The sequence below is a fragment of the Coptis chinensis genome, chromosome 6 (genome assembly GCF_015680905.1).
Source record: "Coptis chinensis isolate HL-2020 chromosome 6, ASM1568090v1, whole genome shotgun sequence".
Taxonomy (NCBI): domain Eukaryota; kingdom Viridiplantae; phylum Streptophyta; class Magnoliopsida; order Ranunculales; family Ranunculaceae; genus Coptis; species Coptis chinensis.
In genome coordinates, this window is record NC_141461.1 from 795,433 (window position 1) to 821,705 (window position 26,273).

The 26,273-nt window shown below is 36.1% G+C and overlaps 4 protein-coding genes across 5 annotated transcripts; 3 read left to right on the plus strand and 1 right to left on the minus strand.

Moving 5' to 3' along the window:
* Positions 1-7,817: 7,817 nt before the first annotated feature.
* LOC147490497 (uncharacterized) lies at positions 7,818-8,804 on the minus strand. The gene is made up of 3 exons (XM_086566108.1): positions 8,602-8,804; positions 8,431-8,519; positions 7,818-8,268 (listed from the first exon to the last, which is right to left on the minus strand). The coding sequence occupies exons 1-3, from the start codon at positions 8,768-8,770 to the stop codon at positions 8,137-8,139; spliced, it is 390 nt and encodes a 129-aa protein (XP_086422234.1). The 5' UTR covers positions 8,771-8,804; the 3' UTR covers positions 7,818-8,136.
* A 988-nt stretch (positions 8,805-9,792) lies between these two features.
* LOC147490498 (RNA-binding protein 2-like) lies at positions 9,793-12,422 on the plus strand. Of its 2 annotated transcripts, none has more exons than XM_086565911.1 (6): positions 9,793-10,066; positions 10,735-10,844; positions 10,931-11,234; positions 11,362-11,423; positions 11,544-11,625; positions 11,888-12,422. In XM_086565911.1, exons 1-6 carry the CDS (start codon positions 9,880-9,882, stop codon positions 11,989-11,991), a joined length of 849 nt encoding a protein of 282 aa, XP_086422037.1. In that variant the 5' UTR covers positions 9,793-9,879; the 3' UTR covers positions 11,992-12,422. The 2 variants fall into 2 exon arrangements, with proteins under 2 accessions (XP_086422037.1, XP_086422038.1); XM_086565912.1 differs by having other exon boundaries at positions 9,794-10,066; positions 11,865-12,422.
* A 282-nt stretch (positions 12,423-12,704) lies between these two features.
* Positions 12,705-15,030, plus strand: LOC147490499 (pentatricopeptide repeat-containing protein At2g20540-like). Its single transcript, XM_086565910.1, is given in 3 exon segments — positions 12,705-13,464; positions 13,467-13,552; positions 13,554-15,030. Coding segments are annotated over 3 exon segments (1,641 nt in total). The 5' UTR covers positions 12,705-12,842; the 3' UTR covers positions 14,487-15,030.
* A 7,934-nt stretch (positions 15,031-22,964) lies between these two features.
* LOC147490500 (uncharacterized) lies at positions 22,965-24,970 on the plus strand. Its single transcript, XM_086564794.1, has 3 exons — positions 22,965-23,785; positions 23,845-24,545; positions 24,688-24,970. The coding sequence occupies exons 1-2, from the start codon at positions 23,003-23,005 to the stop codon at positions 24,532-24,534; spliced, it is 1,473 nt and encodes a 490-aa protein (XP_086420920.1). The 5' UTR covers positions 22,965-23,002; the 3' UTR covers positions 24,535-24,545; positions 24,688-24,970.
* The last annotated feature ends 1,303 nt before the right edge of the window (positions 24,971-26,273 follow it).

The following is a 26,273-nucleotide window of genomic DNA, read 5'->3' on the forward strand; positions in this document are numbered from 1 at the left end:
CATGTCAGTACATCAAAGACAGTGACCAACCCTTCTTCAGCTCGCCACGAAAGGGATGTAGGGCAATGTGCTGGTAAATCACAGTGAACAAAACTCTTTGTGGCATTTCAGTTAGGCATTCACCATTATGCTACATCCTACCGAGAGAGCTGAAACAATTGAAAGCACTATTACTATGAGAATGAAACATTCTGAAATGAAAGCAAACATGTTACTGCATGCGGCTATAATACATAAAGGACGATACAAAAGTTTACCCTAGCTGGAGCAGCAGCAACAACAATGCAGCAGCAGCAGCACCCAGCAGTAACATCAGCAACAGAGCAGCAACACCCAACAGCAGCAGCATTACACACCACCAGTCACTTGACACACACAAGTCACTACCAGTCCACACACACCACCACCAGTCACTACACACACCACCACCACACACAGCAGTCACCACCAGTTGACACACACCACCACCAGTCACCACCACACACAGCAGTCATCACCACACACACACAGCAGTCACCACCACACACACACACCACCACCACCACCACACACACAACAGTCACCACCAGTCCACACACACACACACACACACACACTACCACGTCTACACACACACACCATTCACCACATACACACACCCAGTCCACACAACACCCACAAAGGTCCACAGTCCACAGTCCACACTCCCATAATCATGCAAAATGCAGAACCACATGCACGCATACAACCATACACAATCACACTACCATAAACAAACCTATGATAAAGAAAGAAAAAGGATCCGGTGGATTTGAACCACCATCACCTGGGATGCATGAAGATGCACTCCAACTCCCAAGAGCTCTCCCATTTGAGCTAAAGATCCATTATGTATTTTCTATGTTAAAGTACAAAAATGCACAGACTAACCCAACAATTGCTATTAGATAAATCCATAACTGCATCTCAAAACACGGTATGTCTGCCTCCCACCATTATGTTCACAAATCACACTCTCTTCTTCTTCTTTAAACCATGAGACTACCATTTAAGTTATTTACACCAAACCATACAATTTCTATGATCAAATTTAGCGACAAATAAACTCAACGAATGTGAATCAAATAAAATCGAAGAAAAACATAATAAAAGAAAGGTCTGGGAAGTCACATGAGCTTCCACAGTCTTTCAAGAATGTAAACAAATTCGTTCTAGAATATCATATTGTCATTTTCATATAAAAGACTGAATTCGTAGTACCAACAGCTAAACTAACATACTTTCGAAGTCAAGACAGATGAACTAATATGTTCAATTCTTACTAGTGTTCTGTTGAATTATTAATTAACAACTAGAGTTTGAATTAAAAATTAGTAGATACATGCTATTAAATTATAAACACCTAACAATTTAATCAAAACAGTGGTTAAACATGGGTATTGAATTCAAACCAAATCAAGAGAGAGAGATGGAACTGAAACACCCAAATAAAAACTACTCACAACAACTTTATGAGTTCATTTATAGCACCTCTAAAAGCTCCATCTAGAGCACTGAGGGAGAGTTTTTGTTGATGATTTGAGGGTGGGGCTACTTTCACGTTCGTTGAGTTTGTAATATTGGAATTGTTCCCCTTTCTATCCTTATTTGCCTGGTCTGGCGCTTCAACTTCTCATACAGTCAATTCTCCGATAATCATTAACAAGCCAGGGCAAGCATTCTCCCAACAACACCCTGCTACACAACATTTGGAATCAGATACGTCTTCCAATGTCCAGTATTCCTATTCCAGCCACCTAATGACATTTCATACCAACAAAGATTCAAGTCTCCATTGGGAAAACTATCAGAACAACTCCAAAATCACAATCTTATACTGATTGTTTTTATCAGATACATTTGTTTTAACAATACAAAAGTAAAACCTACTATATATTCATGTTTACCAATAATTCATATGCAATATACTGAAATCACATGAGAGAGGTCTCCATCTAGTTAGAATTGAGAGCTTGAGGAGCTCCTCACTTCAGGCTTTAGAAAGATGGGTTTCAAAGTGGGTGGTCCACCATATGTAGAAGCTTTCTAGTAATGTGTGTGTATCATCTTGCATTGCTTACATAATCTTATATGAGACATTAAGTTGTGCTTTGGAATGCTTGTCTAGTCTCTTGTGGTACTAGCCTATTAGGGTTCTTCAATTGTAAGTTGTAGCTTTTTCCAAGGGAAAATATAAAACACTACAATGCACATAAACCTTAGAAAATTATCATACAGACACAAACCCTGAACTTCTGCACTCCAATTTTTAAGCTTAGTCATCCTTAAATATCCAGAACATAATCTTAATAAACTTTTTAACAGATAAACACCCCAAACTTGTTCTTAATTAGTTCTAACCATCAATCTTCCACATAAATTCCATACTTCCACCTGTAACCAAGCACGTTCTCCCCAAACAAATTCACTAGAAAACATCTCCACTACTGATATACTACTATCTTTATTAACTATTCCAGCATGATAACCTCAAAAATAGCGATGCATTGTCTAATATAGGGGAGTAAAACTTGATCTCATCATTCAATTTTTCAGTTTACCTCCCCCTCCCTCTCCCAATGCCCAACCATACCGATGACCTCTTGGAACACCATCCAGCGGGACTTTCCATCTATCTCACTGAAGACGGTATGTCTTAAATGCTCAGTATTCACTTTGGAATCAATGTGGTAGTTCAAAAATCATGATCACAGAACATTGGTACATATGGAGTTTTCCAATCAAAATACTTGTGACAATTGTGTAAACTGTAAACACAAACAAATTCCAAAGCATTTAGCCTAATATCACAGTCAAAGACCAATTCAGTAACACAAAAATTCCACATTTTTCAGTCAAAAAACACACATGTTGAACTATTAACAAAAAATTATCACTACTAACAAAAATATCAAAACTTTATGCAAACTACACCACAGTTTAACATCATTGCACAAAGAAAAAAAATCAAAAAATCAAAAAGTAGAAGAAAACCTGTTCAACGTCACGCTTAGCATTATTCCCGTAACTAACAAGATCTGCCATTCCATGTGAAATAGTTTAAAAAACACCACCCGCATCGATCTTCCAACAATTCCGATATTCAACATAATCAAATATATAACAACAACCTTTATTAGCTACTACCATTAACACACCCTTCCTCACTTTCCCTTACCCCCTCTCACTTTCACTTAACAAGATCTGCCAAACAAGATTTCGAGAGCAGTGAAAAATAAATGAAGTCAAAAAATAAAAATGAGTGGGTTTTGGGAGAAGTGGTTTACAGAGAGGGAATTATCCGGTGGAGTGTCGGAGTTAACTTACGTCAGAGAGAGAGAAAATGTGTGAGAGAGAGAGAGTTGAAGAGTGGCGTCTGTAATAAGTTGATTTAAGTACGAGTCAAAGATTAGAAAAAAAAAAAAACATGCAGTCGTTTGTGAAGAAAGAAAAAGTGATTAAAAAAAAACAGCTGAGAGTGAAATTCCAATATAGGACATTTGTTTCTCCTCATTTCTTCACGTATTCTTCTAGACTTTTCACCCATTTACACAAAAGGTCTTCTTCAATCTGGTTAAAAGAAGTGAATTGATATTTCCAATGATTCTGTGGTTCCTTTTTTTTTTTTTTTACTCTTTCATAGCAATTTCTATACGTAACGATAGTGTAATTATATTTGGATGTGTTTTTACTGTCTCAAAAAAGACTGCACAATGAATTAATAAGCCAATAATAATATGCATAGAGATCAGTCGATCCGGCGACAAGCATTTGAAATACACCTAATTACTAATTATTTGTAGTAGGTAGTCTCCGTCATAGTAAAAAATATTACGATATTTATCAATATCTATCGAGATTTTCAGAGAAAGATACATAAATATTGGTGATATTTCGATAATATTTGTGATATTTGAAAATATTTTGTGTATGTAATAATTTTATTTAATATTTATTATTATATTTTAAATAAATATAAATAATATATCATAATATATCAAAAAATATTCACAATATTTATAATATTTGTTAATATTTTGAATATAACTACTATATTTACATGTGAAACAATATCAAATATCTCAAAAGAAAAAAAAATATATCTACAACACATATTAAGAAATTGAATATCAATAAATATCTATATTCTGATATTTTGTACTATAGTCTCTATAAGACTATGAGTCCATAGTTCACCGTGATCTCATAGTTACCAAAATCCAAAATATAGTCAATTAGTTTAAGTAACGGCTTAGAAAGCTCCACATGGTAGTGGTATATGTGGTCTGTGGGACATCCGAGCTTTAATTTTTCTTAATGATAAGAATTAACAAGTATGCGAACCGTGCTACGCATCGGTGTTTTTTCAAGTCTTTAAACTTGTCGCTCTAATATTTCTCGGATAGTATGATTTTTGTCGCTCTAACCTATGTCTCCGATAGTATGATTTTTTGAATTTTTGTTTTAATCTAAAAAATAATATAAAAATATTATGAGGGGTTGAATATATTTTCAATAATGTGAAGGAGATTTTTTAAATTATTTTAAATAATATGAAACTAATTATAATTTCAGTAAAGTGGGAGAGTTTTTTGCAAATTGTTTAAAAAAAAAGAACATATTAGAAATTTAGAATAATTAAGGGAGGTGGTTCTAAAATCTTAAAATAGAGAGATTGGAAATACACTGTTCGGTTTTGAAGTGGGACTCCTAAAGACCCGGCTATCATATAGTGTAGAGATTTGGATCCCATTTTTTTCGATAATTAACTAGGATCCCATATTAACTAGGATCCCATTTTTTTCGATAATTAACTTGGATCCCATTTTTTTCGATAATTAACTAGGATCAACTTGGATCCCATTTTTTTCGATAATTAACTAGGATCCCATTTTTAGGTAAAAGAAACTAGGATCCCATTAACTATAGTTGTTTTGAGTCCATTAACTAAGATTTTCTGCCTTAACTTCAGGTTTATGTCTAAAACTTTGGAAATTGTGTTCCAGCCATTTTGGGATATATTATAGAATTTAGGATTGCTAAACGATAGAGAAAAATCTTGTGGGTGAAAATTCGTTTGGACTGAGTAATGAGTGTGAATCTTCTTTTTGTTCTTGGGAAATGGTATATTTATTTTGACAAAAGTAGCCTCACAATTGAGTTGTGACTTTTGGCTTTAGCAGGTTGAATTGGATTTTCTAGGTGACCAACTTCTGTTTTCATGCCTCCTTAATGGACCTACATTATGGCTGGGAAATAAACTGATTTCTGTAGCTGTTGAGTTTGACACATGGATGGACCCATACGAGCGCTGACCCACACAGGCTAGAAGTCGGAACCTACCTCGGTCCACTCCTCCACTGTGTATAGTTTGAAAATGAAATGCACGCATGTTTCGTGTTGCTAGAGATTATTTTATTCTATTTTTGTTGCCAAAACTGATTCTCCACGTAAGGATGGAATTGGAGTTAAACAAGCCGCAGCTCGTTAATTACTTGAGTTTTAAATTGAATTCGAGCTCAGCTTTAGCAAACTCGAGCCAAACTTAAACGAGTCGAGCTCAAATGGTTTAATTATTTTACATTATAAATATGCTATTTGAGCTAAACGAGCTGAACTTCATTAAGCTCATTTGTTACATGAGTTTTAATTTGAACTCGAACTCAATTCATATAGTTAAACTAATGAACTCGAGCTGAACCCGGCTCGTATTCCACCCTTGTCTCCACGAACGGTAATCCAAACAAAGATGTTAATACGTCACCGCTTGTTTTTTATGGTAAAAATATAATTTTTCCTTCCTTTCGGGGAAAGAGGGCATCATAAGCACTACAATTTTAATAAAGTTCACCAATGGCATGAGTTTATCCATGAATAGAAGAAAAAAAATGCTAATGACAAACAAATAGCGGCCCTGATCCTCGTGAGCAGGGATGGAACCAGGGGGGGGGGGGCAGATGGGGATGGAGAGTAGGTTATTTCCAAAGATAACTTTGTAAACAAGAAGCCAAAATTTTGTTCTGGGTCCTCTCTATCTTAACACAAGCTATGTACTTGGTCGGCCTTGTGCATAGCGCAATGGACAACTATATTCAACTATACTGTGCATGTTTCACATTCATCTATCTATACATAATTAAATCGCCAAAAGAGAACGCATTGGCTGCTGATCTTGTATATGGGATAATGGCTATTTTTTTTTTATATATATATAAAGGATAATCTGGATATTCAATATTCATGAATAACAGACTAGTACATAACACTTCTTAAATCTTTGGGTGTAGCCAGTAGCCACTGTACCCCAAAACTATAAAACGTTGGACGAGGTTAGTTTCAATTCTTCGTGGGGGTGTGCAGGGTGTGCAGTGCCCTGCGTGGATGACTTCGCCCAATGCCAACTTCATTGCCGATTAGAGTGAAAATTGGTCGTCAAAGATGGGAAGCAGATTTCTAACGTTATGCCAGTCAAGAGTTTCGTGCTCGTGTAATCTCATTCAAAATTCAATAAACAGTCGCTCTTACTTTCAGAAATTTCAATCCGACATATAATTTCAGATTTAGAACGAAGTCATCCCATCACTTGCGTAAGAATAGACAATTGCTTAATCCAAATTATTAGTTGTCTCGACAACTAAAAGGATAAATTTTCATCACAAGCTAATGGACTGCAGTGCTCCTGAGGAGATGGAATCTTCAAAATGTATCCTCTGTATACCGTAATAAGTACGGAAAAGTTCAGTTAACTACATGAGATTAATTGAGCCAATGTTGCTGTGCTGATACCCTACGCTACCTGAGCTGCTGGTTATTAGGATCTAGTGCAGACTGCATAACACAAATGATGCCTGCCAGCGTTCCTCCTAAACAATAACGTAATAGGAAACTTCTTATTATTTATTGGGAGTTGGTGAAGTCAGTCACCTTCCAGCTTCCCTAGCTAGTAGCTACTCCCTTCTTCCAACCTAAAAATAGAACATATAACCAAAGAGATTCATTCTCTCTGCTTCCACTGATTTGGACTTCTACCACACAAAATTTCCATACGTGGATCCACATACAAGTGATACAACAACAAAACGTTGAAATTGCACTGATTGGGGAATGCCTCGTTATTTTATCATCCAAAAAGCCCAATTTGAAATATAGTATTCATATTGACACATATTGTATCAGACTGGCCTTTCCGACCACCAGTAAAAGAAGATCCATGGACAACCCCCACCCCACACCTGTCCTTGTTGGCAGGATAGCTGTGACACCAAAATAAATGACCGCATGAAGCAACTGTTTATAAAGTTAACACACTTCTCCTGGCTCTCTTGCGACTTGAGGAAACATTTTGAAGGTTTGAGCAAAAATAATTTAGAGGGTATTGTGATATATGGTCAGATAGGAGAATTGTTCAAAATACTGGGGCCAAATGCCAGTGATGCTTGCAGCCAATATTAATGGATAATCCAACAATGTTAATTCTGTACCAGACCATACTAGTCAACATGCTCAACAAAAAGAGTGATATGATCAGTATATAATTGCAGAGTAGTGATAAGTAATCGTATAAACTTATCAGTAAACTAGCCATGATGAAATCACAAGGTTAACAGATAGAGCCTTCTAATCATATAATCACTCTTTTTATAAAAGTATTAGGCAATAGGCATACTCTTTTCGTGTCTTTGTGCGAGTGCTGCTTAGTGGGGGTCACAGGAGTGGGGAATTGATGCAGGTAAATAATGAAAACTGGATGAATCTCATATGAGCTATAGGGCAGGCAGGCAAAGCCAAAATAAACAAGCTAACACAAGAAGCATGGATTATCTATTGAACTCAGGCTTATATAACGTTAAGGTGAACAAAGAAAATAATGGTACAACCGTACAAGTCTATAGAACTGCAATCCACAAAGTGTAACAATAGCAACTTATCATGGTTTCTCAGCCACCTTGTGTTGGCCGATCCTTTACAAGTTTACCCCGGTTTCTACCTTTACATTGGTAAAACTAAAGAAGGTTGACGCATCTAACCTTTATCACTTATCGAACGCAACTTCAGATACAGAGTACACTTCATGTCAGTTATTTTATTTGCTAAAACGTCAGGAATCTCAAACCACTGTCAATGGCAACTAGAGACCTTAGTTAGAGCATCAAAAACAATTTGTAAAGTCACATCTTCCACAACAACAACTTTGTCCCTAGATTTGGAACCTGATCCTATAGTAACCTGTCTTTTCTTAACTCCTATGACCTGAAAATAAAATAGAGAAAGTCTCATATGAGATATTTTTTAGTATAAACATAATTCAGAGTAAATTAAGTACATTGTACTTTTTCCTTTTAGTAATTTGATCAGGTCAATAATCCATTAAGTAAACATGCTTGTAATTAGGCTTGAACTCAAAAAACTGACCGAACTAATGTAATCAACTAGTGCAGCATTAGCTTCACCATCTTTGGGTGGTGCGTCTATCTGCACGCCAACTGCGTCATCGTTCACATCTGATTTTCATTAACAGATTAATCTTAATTAGCTCAAAACTATATTCACTGTTAGTTACAGAGAGATTGTAGGATGTCAAACCTGTAATAGTGGCGATTTTGGAGCCCGGTTTTGCATGCACTGTTATTGCAACAGAAGAAGGAGGGATGTGACGAAGAGATGCTGGGAATTTCGATGCTGGAGAAGTAGAAGAGACGTTCTCTGTCTCTTTCTCTTTCGTCTTTCCTTTACTCTTCTTGGCAGGCGCCATTGTTTCTGCTCAAAATAAGTACCTTCGAAATTCCAAAATAAGTTGCCCAAACTGGCATACGATTTATTTCACCAAAATATCAACAAATCAATGATATTTCGGATACACGATTTTTTTATTACTATTAGGGTTATTTTTTTGAGATACCCTAAGGTGTTTTGCATTTTTGTTTGAGATACCCCTGTTTTCAAATTCATTTTGATATACACCCTTACTGTTGGTCACCAAATAGAAAAAAAACAATTTGATGCCCTTTTTGCCTTTCCATGTGTATACACTATCACAGAGTTTAATTAAGTCTATTCTTCAGCACTAGTTTACGTGTGGAAGACTACCAAAATGGTTAGATCATAGCTAGTAAATTCGTGGACGGCAAAAATTCAGTATGAAAATTATTCGTCAAAAATTTGAAAATTTGGATTCTAATTCGTTTAAAAATTCGGCCCAAAAAAACGAAAAAAATGTCAAACATATAATTCGTGTTTTATACATATATAATACAAAAAAATTCGGTCATATTTTGTTGCATTATAAGTTTAAAAGGCAATATTTTGTTCAAATTGTAGTGTGTTTTTTTCATTTAATAAATACGGACTTTATTATTCGGCGATTATAAGCCTGGATCATAGAATTCGAGTATTAATCTTTAGGTTTGAAATGTTCGTCTTATTATTCATATTATACGAAAAAAACATACAAAACGGAGTATTATTAGCTATGAGTTAGATCTAATCTCGACCATCGATCTAAAATAAATTAGATGATCTAATCTCGACTGTATATTAACACATTTATCCGACACAATGACATGGTTGTATCATCGTGCTATACATCTTGTATCATCGTGATATATGTCATATATCATTGTGTAAAAATATGATACATGTCATTTATCATGATAATACATGACATGTGTTAGTGGAATGTGTCAAATTTTCTTTGTCAATGTAGAATTAGGGTTTAGGGCAAAAAGGGTATTAAATTGTTTTTTTCTATTTGGTGACCAATGGAAGTGAGAAATAGGGGGGTATCTCAAAAAAAAAAGCAAAACAGGGGGTATCTCAAATTAACCCTTATTATTATTATTATGATGATCTTTGAGATGACCAATGGTTGCAAATTCTCAGTTGTACGTTACCAAAATTTCGAATAAGGCAAACAAAAATGGTCTAGGGTTCAACAGTCTTTCGATCTCTCGAAACATGGCTGATGGTTTTTGGAACCAACCACAACAACAACAAGAAGCTCAATTCCATTCTCCAGCTGGAATGGCAAAGCGACCTCGCAGTGACTACGGTAAGCTTTTTATATACGTTGAGTTGCGGAGAAATGACAGACATGCTTTTTCATTCCGTTTTATGAATTATTCTGACTGACTGAGCTGCTGTGCGTGGCTAAATCTAGCTTGTGAGTGGAAAATGTGTAATCTCAAATAAGGTGGATGAATGAAATATTGAAATGGTGATTGTTATCGAACATGGGTTTGTATCACTGCCATAATAGGTGGTCTGTGAGTGTGTGGAGGAGGTATTGCGTCATCTCTAAGTACAGTACAATCTAAGTTACATTGACACGGATACGAAGTGTCTGACACGGAAAAATACCAAAAATTAAGTATATCATGTACAATATGAGTATATCATGTACAATATGTGCGTGTGTCGTACACAGATTATTTTAAAAATACAGCGTGTCCATGTAACATAGAGTACAATAGAAATATGAAATCAGTGAACAAAACACGCACAGACACAGACACACACTAAAAGGCAGATACTTATGAGCAGAATATAAGTTACCTATTTAGTTGTTGGCTATTTCCTCTCTGGTAGAAAATTGACTAAATTCAGGTGTGTTCCTTCCTCACCTTTATATGTGTATAGTCTTTCGTTTTATCGAAAAATATAGAAGTTCATTTTGCATTCTTAACATCTTCTTGGTTCACACTTGCCGGGTTGCTTCAGGACACGATACGCAGAATTACTTTCCTCAAGATGGTGATCGTGTTGGATCACAAGGCATAAAAGATACACAGTCTATTGGATCAGCTTATGACCGCTATCTCCAGAGCACGGTATCCTGTTCAGCCTAATGGTGCTTGTCTTCTGCAGGATATCAGTTGGTCCATCAGCTAAATTGGTAATACTGTTGCTTTTGCAGCAATCTTCTTTTGGATCTGGAGAAGCTAGTGCCGACTTTGGTGATGGAGCCAGGTTAGGAAGGGGGGTTCTTGGGGGAAGGCCAGGCCTTCTGCCAATGGGAGAGCCTTCTTTGATGGGTGCTCCTAGGTCTGTTGGCTCAGACATGCTACCAAATGGTCGAGGTGTTATGGGTTTTAATGGCCAACTTCCAGCGGACGCAATGGGTAGGCCAGAGCGTGAAGGGCTTCCTCTTCCACCAGATGCAACAAATACTCTGTATATCGAGGGACTTCCACCTGACAGCACAAAGAGAGAAGTAGCCCGTATCCTATGAAATATTGTGTCGTTGCCATTATAGAAGAAATGTTCTTTTCTGGTTATAGCTTTAGCTTATTTGAAACAGCTGACTATACATATCTTCTGGTTATGTACTCCTTTATTAAGGTCCAGATATTTTTCGTCCGTTCGTGGGGTACAAGGAAGTAAGACTCGTGACCAAAGAATCTAAACATGTGAGTTGCTCTCTGTTGTGTTTGTCGTGTTGTATTTTCGTATCTCTTGTTTGATTCTTCAACGGCTCTGCACAATTATTCTAGCCAATTATGTTACTACCTTTTAAAAATCTAATGCAGCGTGGTGGAGATCCTCTTATCCTCTGTTTTGTGGATTTCACCAATCCAGCCTGTGCAGCAACTGCTTTAAGTGCCTTGCAAGGTATCTATACATACTTTTCCAGATAGCATGAGGCTGATTGTTTTATAGTTCAGGCTGCACTCATATTACAAAGATCATGACGTCTGTAAATGTTTTATTTCTCATACTTTTCTTTAGTTGAGAAACTAATAGGTACCAGACTGATACACCAACTGTACTGTTTGCTTTATCTATTCTACAAAATCTATGGCTATATAAGACCCATTTGTTGACTTCTTAGAAACCTAATTCTACTTTAGGGGTGATGGCATGTCTTGTGTAGGTTACAGGATGGATGAGCATAACTCTGATTCCCACATCTTGCGGCTGCAATTTGCTAGATTTCCTGGCGTAAGGTCTGGTTCTGGACCTCGTGGAAGGCGATAAAAGCTTTAGGTGAGGACTACAACATTCCCAAATGCAATCTGAGATAGCAGAAGCGAAGTCCGGCTAGCTAACTACTTTTAATGATGTCGTGGCACAACTACAACATTCAAGTTGCTCAAAATTAGCTCATCTATAGTATAAAATATTATGAGCAAAGCTCGAGGACCAGTCTTGAATAGGCGTCAAAATTTATTGGTGACTTTTGAGCAAAGTATTGTTATCATTCATGCAGAAATATACTCCATTTTCGTGTCTTAAATCAACCTCTGTACTTTCTCCCCCCCCCCCCCTTTTTTGGTCCCTGTATCAAACCCCTGTATGGCTGTATCTTGCCATAAAGCAAATTATGTCTATTATCTATACTTGTAAAAACTGAAGGTTGCAGTAGTTTTATAAATTTGGCTCTGAAGTTTTAATTGACAACTTCTAAAGCTCTTGCCTCTGGCTATTTTTTGCATCTAAACATTATTCTAGTTCTTGTGCATAGATTCTCCCTCTTGATCAATACTGGGTATCTATAGGTTGTGTTGCCTTGCTAGATTCTCGACTACTTATTTGGACAGCGTGAGGTTGTTGTGTTTAAAGAGCAACTTGTATCACCCCTACCACTGCAAATGCCAATAGCAAAAGGTTCCACGGAGGAATATTCAACAAGAAGGGGTGCCAGCACAATCTAGAAGGTTCGTGATCTTGGTTGATAATATGTAGGTGAAAGCTGTAAACACTGAATCGAGTAATGAAAAGTTCCCAGTCATCTTCATGGATATAGTGATGTGCCTCGGTTTTATTCCAGAACCTCTTTGTATAAGTTTGACGTTGTCCATATTCTTGGTGCTTGGTTATTGAACAAAATGAAGAGCATAGGATTAACCACAGTGAGAGAATTAGAAAACCAATTCGTGCCCATTTTGCAAAACTGTGTAAAAGTCACTGAATTGAAGAAAATTCATGCTCACATTATTAAATTGTGTTTATCGCAAAGCAACTTCCTTGTCACAAAAATGATTGATGTATGTGACATTGTTGGTGATATAGAGTATGCAAATGCACTCTTCAACCAAGTTTTTGAACCAAACATTTTTCTCTATAATGCAGTTCTTAGAGCTTTTACACATAAGCATGTTTATAATCACACCATAAATATTTACAAACAGATTTTAAGACACCCCCAAGCTAGAGTTCTAGCATTTCCTGATAAATTCACATTCCCTATTGTAATCAAAGCGTGTGCGGGTTTGGTTTGTGTGAATCTTGGAAAACAGATTCATGGGAATGTGATTAAATGGGGGCCGGTGGAGAATACAGTGTTGGATAATTCATTGATTGATATGTATACAAAGTGTGATAGTTTGGAAGATGGTTATAAGGTGTTTGATGAAATGGTGGAAAGAAATGTAGTTTCATGGAATAGTATTATTTCTGGACATGCTAGATTAGGACAGATGAGAAGGGCAAGAGCTATTTTTGATGCGATGCGGAAAAAACGATTGTTTCTTGGACTACTTTGATTTCGGGTATACTCGAATTGGATGTTATCTTGGAAGCGTTAGATGTTTTTAAGTAGAATGCAGGTGGTTGGTTTGAAACCTGATGAGATTAGCATTGTTGCTGTTTTGCCTGCTTGTGCACAGTTGGGAGCTTTTGAGCTAGGGAAGTGGATTCATATTTACGCCAGCAAGAATGAGCTTATACAAAAGACTTGTATTTGTAATGCTCTGATTGAAATGTACTCGAAATGTGGAAGTATTGATCAAGCCTTGGAGTTGTTCGGACTAATGTTGGACAGGGATGTGATTTCTTGGAGTACCATGATTGCAGGGCTGGCAAACCATGGGAGAGCTCGAGAGGCAATTCAGTTGTTTGTGGAGATGGAGAAAGCTCGAGTTGAACCAAATAGTATCACTTTCCTGGGTCTTTTATCTGCGTGTGCGCGAGCTGGTTTTCTAGTTGAAGGGCTCCAGTATTTAGATTCTATGAGGAGAAACTATTTTTTGGAGCCAAGTGTTGAACATTATGGTTGTATGGTCGATCTTCATGGACGCTTGGGACACCTTAAGGAGGCTGTTGAGTTCATCCACAAGATGCCAATACAGCCAGATTCATCGATTTGGGGTTCTGTACTCAGTGCCAGCAGAACTTGTAGAGATCTTGAAACAGCCGTAATTGCAATGGAGCAACTTCTAAAACTCGAGCCAGATGACATAGGGAACTATGTCCTGCTTTCCAATATTTTTGCAGACCTGGGAGAGTGGGAGAGTGTATCAAGAATCCGGAAAATGATAAGAACTAAGAGAATTAGGAAAACCCCAGGATGCAGCTTGATTGAGGTGAATAACGAAGTTCATGAATTTGTTGTAGGTGATGATTCAAATCCTTTCTTGGACGAGATGTACAATATGCTTGAGCTGCTAGCACTACAGCAAGGCAGAAATGAAACCACGAACAAGACACTCTTGAAAGAAATCTCGAGTGTAGAACATGAGAATCAACCATGATGTTTTGGTGATAGTTCGAGAATTTTATAGGTTCTCTACAGAAATAATATTCAGACCCCATGAATTTGTGTATAGCACCATTCCTCACCCTTTAAGTTTAGCATTGCTAAAGTTCTCGTACTAAAGAAAAATGATGAGTATCAGCACACAGGTTCAGCAGCAATGAAGTCGGAAAAATCTACAAAAAACAGAATTGATCACAATTGTGACTTGTACAAATGGTGATGTTTACTTTTATACATAGCTTGCTTGCGGGTAAGGCAAGCTGCCGAGCTCTAATAACTAGTCAACTAGTTATTAGAGCTCAGTACCTTCATAGGGGTGTATTTGACGCTTTCTAGCGGCTCAGTACCTTGTGAATGAAATACAAAGGCAACTAGGAGATTATTGTTACCAATCTACTATCATCATGAAGCTTGGAGAGGTTGTACCATAACCTAGAAGTTGAGCTATATATATGTATCTTTGTTCAGGACTCTGGTTTAGTGTACATTCATGTTCCAGCAGTCTGAGCTAATTCCTAATCAACAATCTTCAGCAGTAAGCTTGGGCAGTTGCAAATTTATGCTTAAATTGTTGGGACATATATAACATCCTTGCTGAGTATATCTATCACTCGATTCTTGTCAGATTTTTACGTTTTCAGGTAGCGGGAGAAAGGCTCACCTCGAAATAGTACAGATGAATGACATCGTTCCAAGACTAACTTCCTCACTAATACAGAACTGTAAGGTCAGGTATGAGGTATATACAGTACACCTTTCAAGTGATGAGTTTATGTTTATTTGACCTTCTGTTTGCTCAAGTATCTGGTAGTTTGGTACTATAAGCTTTTGATCATTTTATAGTTTCATACTTTCATTTCAGTTTCTAGTTAGTGATGCCTGAAAAGTGAAATCCAACGCTGGCCCTATTATGGGTTCGCCTCGCCCAAGCCTAGGTCCTAGCTCAACGTGAATCATTGTAGGGCCATGAAGCCCAAGTCTTGTTTAAAGCCGAAAACAATTGAACTGCTGTACTGGTTCGGGCTTTGAAATTATCACGATGAAATTGATTACGGACTCATATCCAGTATAGGGGGCCTTGTACCCAGAAGGTTGTTGTGCGCTTTGAATAGTAATCTTCAATGTTATCTGTACTTCTGTAGTACAGATAACAGTATAACCACAGAATTGTGTCTAACTTGTAACAATGAAATCAGGAACTAAAATATCCAAACTATTGGATTTAAAATTATATTTTGCGGCACCGATATCTTCGATACATTTAAAAAAATCAAGGCTGACTATATCACCGACATATTATAGCAATATGTAAAAAAAAATCAGTCTTCAACATTTTTTTCCCATACTTACGTGTCACTATCAGTAGTGCTTTGGGTTTTTGTTTTATCGTTGTCTATCTGGGTTGAGAAATGATAATTGTGTATTTTTCTTTTCTTTTTTTCTTTTTTATCGTGTCTTTTTCTTTCTTTTTTTTGTGAGTTAGAAAGAAAAAGAGAGAGACAAAGTGGAGAAGTTGGAGGGACGAACAGAAAAGAGAGAGGGAGAGATATCACACCCAAATATCTAGGATTCATAGATTCCTTATTTTGTGGTTCAATTTTATTAATTTATTTTGGTCAGTTAGTTTCCTAAGTGAGAGTTCGTCTCGGTTAAATTTGTGTGTGAGGTGAGAGAAAAAAGTGAAACATGGCTAGTTGCGGTTGGACAATGACACAATAAGCATATAGCCCAAGGAGCAAAAAAATTCTCACTAATGTGATGGTTCACACATCTACTATGCCGAAATTACCGTTTTGCTCATAGAAAACAAATATAAAATTTGCGTACCGTTTTGCTACTTCTAGGGGGCAACGGGTTATTTTTAGGTCAGGTTTTAACGTTTCGGTTTGAGTTTTACTATTTACAATTCTATCGGTTTCGGTTCTCAACAGTTTTAGTATGAGAATTATAGAACCCAATCTAAAACCATCAAAACCCACGGTTTTTTTATCAATCTCAGTTATAATTCGGGTCTTATTATTTATTATGATCATTAAACAATTTCAATCATTTTAACAGTACTAAAACTTGTTTTTATTTTTATTTTTTTATTTTCCTACCTGATAATATTTTTTGTATAATTAGTGATGTATTAACAATCATATTTACATCAATCTATGAACATATATAAATCATATCATACACGTTAAAACATTTAATATTCACGTGATAATTTCAAACTTTGATATAAAAATTAAAATAATTAAATATCTAACCCCAAAAAATTGATTTTTGTTTTACGTGCATACACATATATTTGTTTCCTTGTATTAACTCGATCGTGTACACGTGCAATCACATATATTTGTTATCTTGATATATTTTACGTGCATACATATATTTGCACATGTGTGTTAACTCTCATTTTTAACATGCGTCTTACAATTACATCTCATCACTAATTTTTAACATGAACACTACATATTGGTTTATAATAAATGCGTGTACCACAATATATCAAGCATGTGTATCATATTTAAATATACACGTGCATAAGTTAATAAATATAAAATGTATTAGTTAATTCATAATATACACGTTGATATTATTATTAACATCTATGATACACTTATTTAATGTATTGTTATAAAATATACATTTAACAACACACATTCACTATTATGCTATATATATTTAATAGACTTTTACAAGTAAAAAATATATTTTATATTATAATGTATGAATTTGATTATTATAAATGTAATATAATACTAAATTTTATATATTGAAATCATAATAATTGGTTTTGATTTCGGTTCGGGTACCCACGGGTTTTTTACTATTCAGTTATACAGTTTCGGTTTTTTATCGGTTTGGTTCTTAATGACTCGTTTTAGATGGTTATAACTTTTTAAGACTTAAAACCGAAACATTTGATTTCAGTTCCGGTTTGGTTTTGGGTAATTGGGTACCCATTGGCACCCCTCCTACAATCCTATCTCCAAAAATAATAAAAATAATAATAAATTATAAAATTAAGAAATTACCACTATAAAACGTTAAAATTATGATTCTGCAACTGAGACAGAAACAGGGCCGTCCCTGAGTTTTCAATGGCCCTATGCAAACAACAAAATGTGGCCCTCTTCCAATCTTCCATCAATACAAAATAGATCATCGAAATATTGCTCTTCTTGCATTTTTAGCTGCAAAATCATCAATGAAGCTTTCAAAGTTAATTTTCTCTAAAAATTCATTTTCAATAGATATTAACGCTAACTCATTTAGTCTTTTTTGTGACATAGTCGATCTAAGATATGATTTCAATCATTTTAATTTTGAAAAACTTCTTTCTGCAGACGCGACAGTAACGGGAACAGTCAACAAAATTCTATAAGCTATGCTTACTTGAAGAAGATTCAAAAGTTAGGTGAATAAGTAATATAATTGAGATTGATCAAAGTGAAAACTAATACAAATCTACAATTGTAAAGAAAGAAATTTTGAGAACGAGAGGATACTAGATGATCAGAAGGTAAATGAAGGGTTTTTTTTTTTTTTTTTTACTCTTTCTTTTGTATTTAAGTAACTGAGGGGCGACTCAAGCAACAATTAGTTGGAGTGATTTTCCAAAAGAAAACGTTATTAATTAGGGAGAGAGAGATATCTAGTCGTTGAGAAGATCTCCTCATTTATTATATCTTTTATTTCTTTTTCTTTTACGAAAATAATTAATGAGGAAAGAGAATATTAGAGGATATTTTGGTTGTTTATTGTGAAATTTTCAGTTTTTTGGGCTTTTGGTTGGTTTGGGATTTTGATTTGCCAAATAGGCATTTTCACCTAAACATATTTTTTGGGGCCTTGCATATTCGGGGCCCTGTGCGGTCGCCCACATGGCACCTGCTCAGGGCCGGGCCTGGACAGAAACATATTTTTTTTTTGATAAGAAAAATATATATATATATATAGTATAAAAAATGTGGGGTGCGAACAATAGTAAATTCTCTTTCTTTTATATATATATATATTTCGTGAGAACAAGTGGAGGAGACTGATGAACTGCACAAGAACCAGCACATACTCTGTGTAAGTTGACAATGAACTGAATGAAGGAAGTTTCTTTCCTGGATCAAGTTGTTTAGTGTTGTTTGCCAGACTAACAAGTTTTGAATGAGCGAAGTCTTCATGATTTATCACTTAAAAATGGATTGGTTGAGAGGAAACAATACAAAAGTAAAATGATTAGTTTCTTTTTCTTAGACCGAGTTATCTCCTTTGATAAACTAATTGCCATTTTCGGTTTTTTTTTAGCATGACAAGGGTCAACTTCAAGGAAATTAAAACAAGTAGACATGATTACAGACTCTCGATGACATCTTAGGGAGTGGCATTTTTTTAAGGGCTAGCTCCCGTTTTGCTCACAAAAAATAAAAATAGACATGTGAGATTCGGTACAATTAATAACTAACTTGCTATTAAGTATGAAGTATGACCTCACTATATTCGCAATTCTACATCATAGCCCCGAGCACCTGCTGGATAATTTTTCGAGTCAGTTTATTTCTTCTGAAACGTGATTGTTAATTTTTACTCTGGCTCTCTCAGTGACGTGAACATGGAAGGCGCCCCTCTAGGATTTCCACTCAAGAGGGCTGCTACAACTAATATACACTACAAATATTTAGGATTGCCATTCAAAGGGGATGCTACAGCTAATATACACTATAAATATTTTTTTGGAGAAATTTTATACACTATTATAACTAGTATTTTTTTTTTTTCGACAGAAAAATTGGATGTGCTGCAGCACACTCCCGCCCCCTCCTAGATCCGCCCCAGGGAAGGCGTGTTTACAAGTGAGTTAAGTAGAACTAAGCCCCAATTTTTCCATATTAACCGATATATTGGACTCTCCAAAAACCAATATATATCGGTCTATATAGATATATCAGGATATGTCAGAGATCTCAACTATTTTTTTGGTAAAACAATCAAAATATCAAAATATATCATTATATATCGGTCAATAGTCAAAAAAATTGTCAAACAATTAAAAAGTCAAGCCAAGTCAATTGATATATATTACACATATTAGATATATCACCGACATAAATCCAATATATATCGGCTTAAAAAAATTTAATATTCGGCTTTGAAATATCTATATCTATCTCGATGATATATCAATATTTCAACCGATATTTTCGGCTTTGAGTATAACAAAGTAACAAACCAAACAAGCGCTTTTCTCTCGTACACTTTTTACTGTTTTTAGTTTTGCTTGTCTGTACACATGGTAGCAGTCGGTGGGCGTATGGCAAATTTGCTGGACTTGTCATGGAAAAATGGAATCCTGCTAAATATTTTTTTTCACGTTCACTTCGTCTATAACTCTATAAGGTCAACATTTCTATTAAATTCAATATGTGCTTATTAAATTGCTTAAATTCAACATTTTTTGGGAAAGAACTGAATATATATTATACAACAATGTACATACTATATATATACCTACCAATTCTACGTGGGCAACACAGGCCTCGGGGAGTCAGGGTCTAATTTCCACGTTCGCTCTTGTTTCTACTTCCACACAATTATTGCTCTATGGAGAAATTGAGCGATTTCCTTATTTTTTTTCGTTAGTATTTAATTGGTAATATGAACAGTTTGAACACCACTTGTTCATCTTTCATAACTTCATATTTTTTCTCCACAATTATCACCTCTTGATATGATAGGCAGCACTAAGGACCCACCTTCTTCAAGCTAGAAGTATGTAGCTTACTTCACGTCTACGTTCATTTAAATTGGCAATATCATGTCTCTGTTCAGGGAAAAATGGCAAATGGCAACCTTTGTGTGTGGTAGCAATATAGAAGGGAAAAGATTTGATAGAACTCTCCTCAACTCCCGGCCTATTAAAATGCTGATAAAAGGCAACGGATCAAGGAGAATAAGTTGATTTTTTACAATTATAATTAGTTGCTTAGGCGATCTAAGTTTCTTTGTAATGAACCTCCCCCTATCAACTCCAAAATTTATTCCCAACAAAAAGTAATGATATACAGACCTACTAATTTAACCTACTTAATCGAACTATTAATGGTAATTATTGATTTAAATTCAAATAACGTGTAATTAAAGCAATGTCTCGAGACAGCTTCGCGGATAGAGATAGAGAGGTACATTTTACCAATTTATGACATTCTACTGTTTCTACATAGTTAAGCTGCTTCGAATTAGTGGCGTAGTGCAAAGTTTCAAAGGTCTTTGCTTATGTTTCTCTCCTCTCTTTTCATGAACACCAACACTACCAACTCCATTGTACGGAAGTGCCAGTGATGCTAAGTAGAAGCCTCATAGCCGGCATATATGAACGCGTTTTCTAAAGTCAGTTTTGTCAACAATCAACATTAAAGGATTCAACATTGCCTCATCTTTTTTATCTTTTTTATTAACTGATCGACACTAGGCACTAGCTACAAGCCTACAAGCTGTACTCCACGAATAATTATCCCAGGATTCCCAGCTATCTGCATTACGAAATCAATCATTTTTGTAGTGCTAAACTGCTAATTGCAAGTCCACTGCATACTTTTGCTTCCAAGAATGTTTCTGTCAAACTTTACTACATTAAGCTATTCACGTGTAGAGAGTCAAAAAAACAAAAACTTGTCTGACACTCTGACATTAGGAAGGCGTACTACTTCGATAAGTGACGGACGGTTGTTGTAGTATTTTTTATTATTCATGTCATAAATTACAATAAAACCAGTTGAATTTTTGTTTTTGTTTCACTTTGCATGATAATATTTCCGATAAGTTGTAAAATTGTTGCACTTGCATAACTAGAAGTCTAGAATTCATGTTTCCATGTACCATTAAGTGGCATTTATAAATCAATATGCTCAAGACTACATTCACAATTGCTAGTATGAAACTATGAATTACCATTTCAATTATAAAACGAGAGTTCAAGCTCCTCTTTAGAGAGATCATGTTGTTCGGTTGTTCCCTTAAAATGTTTTTATATCGAATTGAACGTTACAAACAATTTAAAATGCTACAATGAGATATACAGTGCTATTAGGTAAAAGCAACTAACGTGTTATTTTAATGAACACACAAACACATTGGAAGGCATTTTTAGCCTTTCCAATAATGGTTTCAATAACCCAAGAGCCATAATCTATTTATACAGTTTGAATTTCCCTTTTTCTTTTCTGATAATGACCCCAAAGCAAAAACCATTCTAAAAAAAGATACGGTTTGAATTTTAAGTTCCTTTTTCTTTTCTGATAATGACCCTAAAGCAAAACCATTTTAAAAAAAAGTGGGTCGATCAAGCTAGGGATTCTTGGCAGGATGATTTCCTGACCATCGTCCACTGGCAAGAGCTTGGGATGTTGATGACTTGATTCACACGTTCAGGGTAGGGTGTTCACTGAACTCACAAGTTCGGTGTGATGACTGTGAATGTGTGATAAGGAAATTCTACACATTAGAATCAACTAATCAAGTCAATCAACTAAGGAGATTTGATTTAATAGATTGAAATCGGTTTGCAATGTGTTTCATTGTCTAACATCCTAGTTTAACAATAACTCTTAGAAGTATACAGCGCTCAAGAGGAAGTCTAATTTGTTGAAATATAATCCAATAAGTGAATATATTATGCTTCATTCAGTAACATGTCTTATCAACTTAATCTCACTTTTCAATATGATTAGAATCATTCCTTGAGATTTGCCAACCTTTTAATTGGAATTCTAGTTTGATTTTTTAGTTAATTAGCATTTTTTGGTAATTAAGGAGTTCAGCCAAAACAATGCTCCATTAACATGACCATATGATCTACTTATTTACGCCATCTGGTGTGCAGGATTTATTAATTACAACATTTTCCTGTTTTTCATTACCACTTCTGAATCAAAATCAATCTAAAAGAAGCTTTTTCCGGCTTTCCAAATCGGTATTAATCTCTTTCTAACACGATTCAAAGTACTATATATGAAACAGTTAAAAGGGTATGAATTAATTCAGCCAAAGCAATGGTTAGTATATTGTCTCAATTTGAAAGAAACAGAAACGGATAACATGCTAGTCATCAAGCCGCCTGGGGTCAACACATCTTTGCAAGTTTCAGCAATGCGCCACATTTTCTTCTTTTTTTTGGTAACAGCCACATTTTCTACTGAGAGATGGTACACAAGGAAGTGTTTTATTGTATTATATGTTGCATTGAAAGAGAGAACTACCATTTCTTTAGTACATCTTAGCTGGCACCCTATACTTAAATTATGTACATGTTAGATAATATCTACTCCGACACAAAGACAAATTCAAATGGCCGGGTCTATTCCAGTTAGCTTAACACATGTTGCAAACTAGAACTCACTGAAAATACATAATTTACAGCAAGAGTTGAGTGACTTTAAAATTTGTTTAACTTGGGAGAGGGTAAATGCTAAGCTATATAAAGGGTGAGAAGAGCACCTTAGAATCATAAGCAAAAACACATTTGGCAGTATGGGAATGAAGGGAATGGGGACAGTGGCCTCTTTGGTTACTACTCTTCTTGTAGTGATGGTTTCTCTTAGCTTTCCTGTAGAGACAACAGCTGATTATGTCTACTCTTCACCCCCACCTCCATCACCCAAGTATCACTACAAATCACCACCCCCTCCTGCACCAGTGTACAAGTATGCATCCCCACCACCACCAGTTTACAAATACAAATCTCCACCACCTCCAGTTCACAAGTCACCACCTCCTCCTGTGTACAAATACAAATCCCCACCACCACCTGTCTACAAGTACAAGTCACCTCCTCCACCTGTCTACAAGTACAAATCCCCTCCTCCACCAGTTTACAAGTACAAGTCTCCACCACCACCTGTTAAATCTCCTCCCCCACCAGTTTACAAGTACAAGTCACCTCCTCCACCAGTATACAAGTATAAGTCTCCACCACCACCTGTTTACAAGTACAAGTCACCCCCTCCACCAGTAAAGTCTCCACCACCACCCGTTTACAAGTACAAGTCACCTCCTCCACCAGTATACAAGTACAAGTCTCCACCACCACCCGTTTACAAGTACAAGTCACCTCCTCCACCAGTATACAAGTACAAGTCTCCACCACCACCTGTTAAATCCCCTCCTCCACCCGTTTACAAGTACAAGTCACCTCCTCCACCAGTATACAAGTACAAGTCTCCACCACCACCTGTTAAATCCCCTCCTCCACCCGTTTACAAGTACAAGTCACCTCCTCCACCAGTATACAAGTACAAGTCTCCACCACCACCTGTTAAATCCCTCCTCCACCCGTTTACAAGTACAAGTCACCTCCTCCACCAGTATACAAGTACAAGTCTCCACCACCACCTGTTAAATCCCCTCCTCCTCCCGTTTACAAGTACAAGTCACCTCCTCCACCAGTATACAAGTACAAGTCTCCACCACCACCCGTTTACAAGTACAAGTCACCTCCTCCACCAGTATACAAATACAAGTCTCCACCACCACCTGTTAAATCTCCTCCTCCACCCGTTTACAAGTACAAGTCACCTCCTCCACCAGTATACAAGTATAAGTCTCCACCACCACCTGTTAAATCTCCTCCTCCACCTGTTTACAAGTACAAGTCACCTCCTCCACCAGTGTACAAGTATAAGTCTCCACCACCACCTGTTTACAAGTACAAGTCACCTCCTCCACCAGTATACAAGTATAAGTCTCCACCGCCACCTGTTAAATCTCCTCCTCCACCTGTGTACAAGTACAAGTCACCTCCTCCACCAGTATATAAGTATAAGTCTCCACCACCACCTGTTAAATCTCCTCCTCCACCTGTCTACAAGTACAAGTCACCGCCCCCGCCAACTCCAGTCTACAAATACAAGTCACCACCCCCACCAGCTCCAGTCTACAAATATAAGTCACCACCACCACCAGTCTACAAATACAAGTCACCACCGCCACCAGTCTACATTTACAAATCTCCACCACCTCCAGTTTACCTTTACAAGTCACCACCTCCTCCTCATCACTACTGAGACACACAATGGTAAGCTTAACGATAATGTTATATCTACATTTAAATTCATACAGGAACCTTCATAGATATCAAATGGTCCAATCAGCTAATATGTCGATTATTTTGCTATAATGTGCAGTCTCCTGACCGTTTTTTGTCTTCTTTCTTGCAGGGCAAGGAAGCATTAATATTTCAATTAGGATAGCCAATCCAAAATAAAGGAACACAATGCAGATCTCTTTTAAATTGAGAAGAAACTGAAGTTTCCTAGCATGCATGGCACGCTCTTGTTTGTTTGTAATGGGCCTTAGTAGCCAAAAAAAAAGTTTGAAATTTTATTCCTTCCATCATGTAATTAATAAATGTGGCTGATAACATATATATGTTTACGTGATACATGTTTTCTATGTGGTTTCGGATCGAGTTTAACTGAATGCAATAATTGAATTCTCAAATTGTTCTAGCAAAGTGGTTTTAAACTTTTATTACCTTTTATCTTTCTTTCTTTCAATAGATTCATTGTTTGATTTGATCGATATACTCATATACCAACATTGGTCGATTCAGACTGATTTTCGAGTCAAGTTGGGAATTGAAGGACACCGTACCAAAATTTGATTTTGGATACACCAACACTGATGAGTGAACTGGCTTGATCATCAAGGAAAATTCATGGGAGCTTCTTATTTTGCATGGAGAGCTATCTAATATAGTAATTAAAAAACAAATCCTTTTGCATGTGAATTGACAACAATTTCTTATTGTTATGCTTTTGTCTTCACTCTTCACAAAAAAATAGTAAAGAACTCTCAACTCTGACCAATATTATATTAGCGATAAAAAATTTGGAGTTGTTAAAAAAAGGGTATTTCTTAACAACAATAAATAACAATAATATTACTACAAAGTGGATGCATGCAGACATGCATATATGTTGACTAGAACAAGATGACGAAAAAAAATCCTGTATAGCAATGCGATTATGCGAATATGCGAAAATACCAGACGGTAATGATTAATGATAACAATGTTCAAATTTCAGAACAATATAATATAACTTGAAATTCATGTACATTTCGTAAGAGACAAAATGTAAATGGCGCTAAATCTCTGGGTTCTCTAAAGTCTTCAGTTTGAGGACAGGGATAACTGCCCAATGAGTATCAAAAATATAGGGGCGAACCTTGAATTTTGCTACGAGCCTCGCAACCTCGCAGCAAATTAGAAGGAGCTATGAAGTATGAACATGGGCTGCTTAACTGTGTCCACTCTCAGAACTGTCCCGGGATTAAGTCCAAAGTTGGGATGCCGAATTGTCAATCATTCAATCTGCAATAGGGTTTTGTGTCTCATAATTAATCATTCAAATTCATGGAATTAGGTGGACAAACACTGAATAATTGCTATTCGATACAAAAAGCAGTCGCATCTCAGAAAATTCGCCTTAGAAAATGAAGCCGGCTTTTAAAAAACAAGATAAATGCTTTGTGGGGTCTTGGAGATCAATGGAGAAAAAAAAAAACGTGAGAACGTCGTTCATGCAAATTTTGGATAATTAACAAGGACTATGTCATATTATAATTAGGACACATACATTATACAATAGTTCTGAAAAAAAATAAATCAAAACTCTGTATATTAACCAGGCTGAATAATGCACCATGCATCAAAAAAATATACAGGCTGAATAATGTTAACTTTGTTAAGCATTGCTTCAATCTTACTTTTAGTAGCATGGTGGTACCAAATATATTGCAG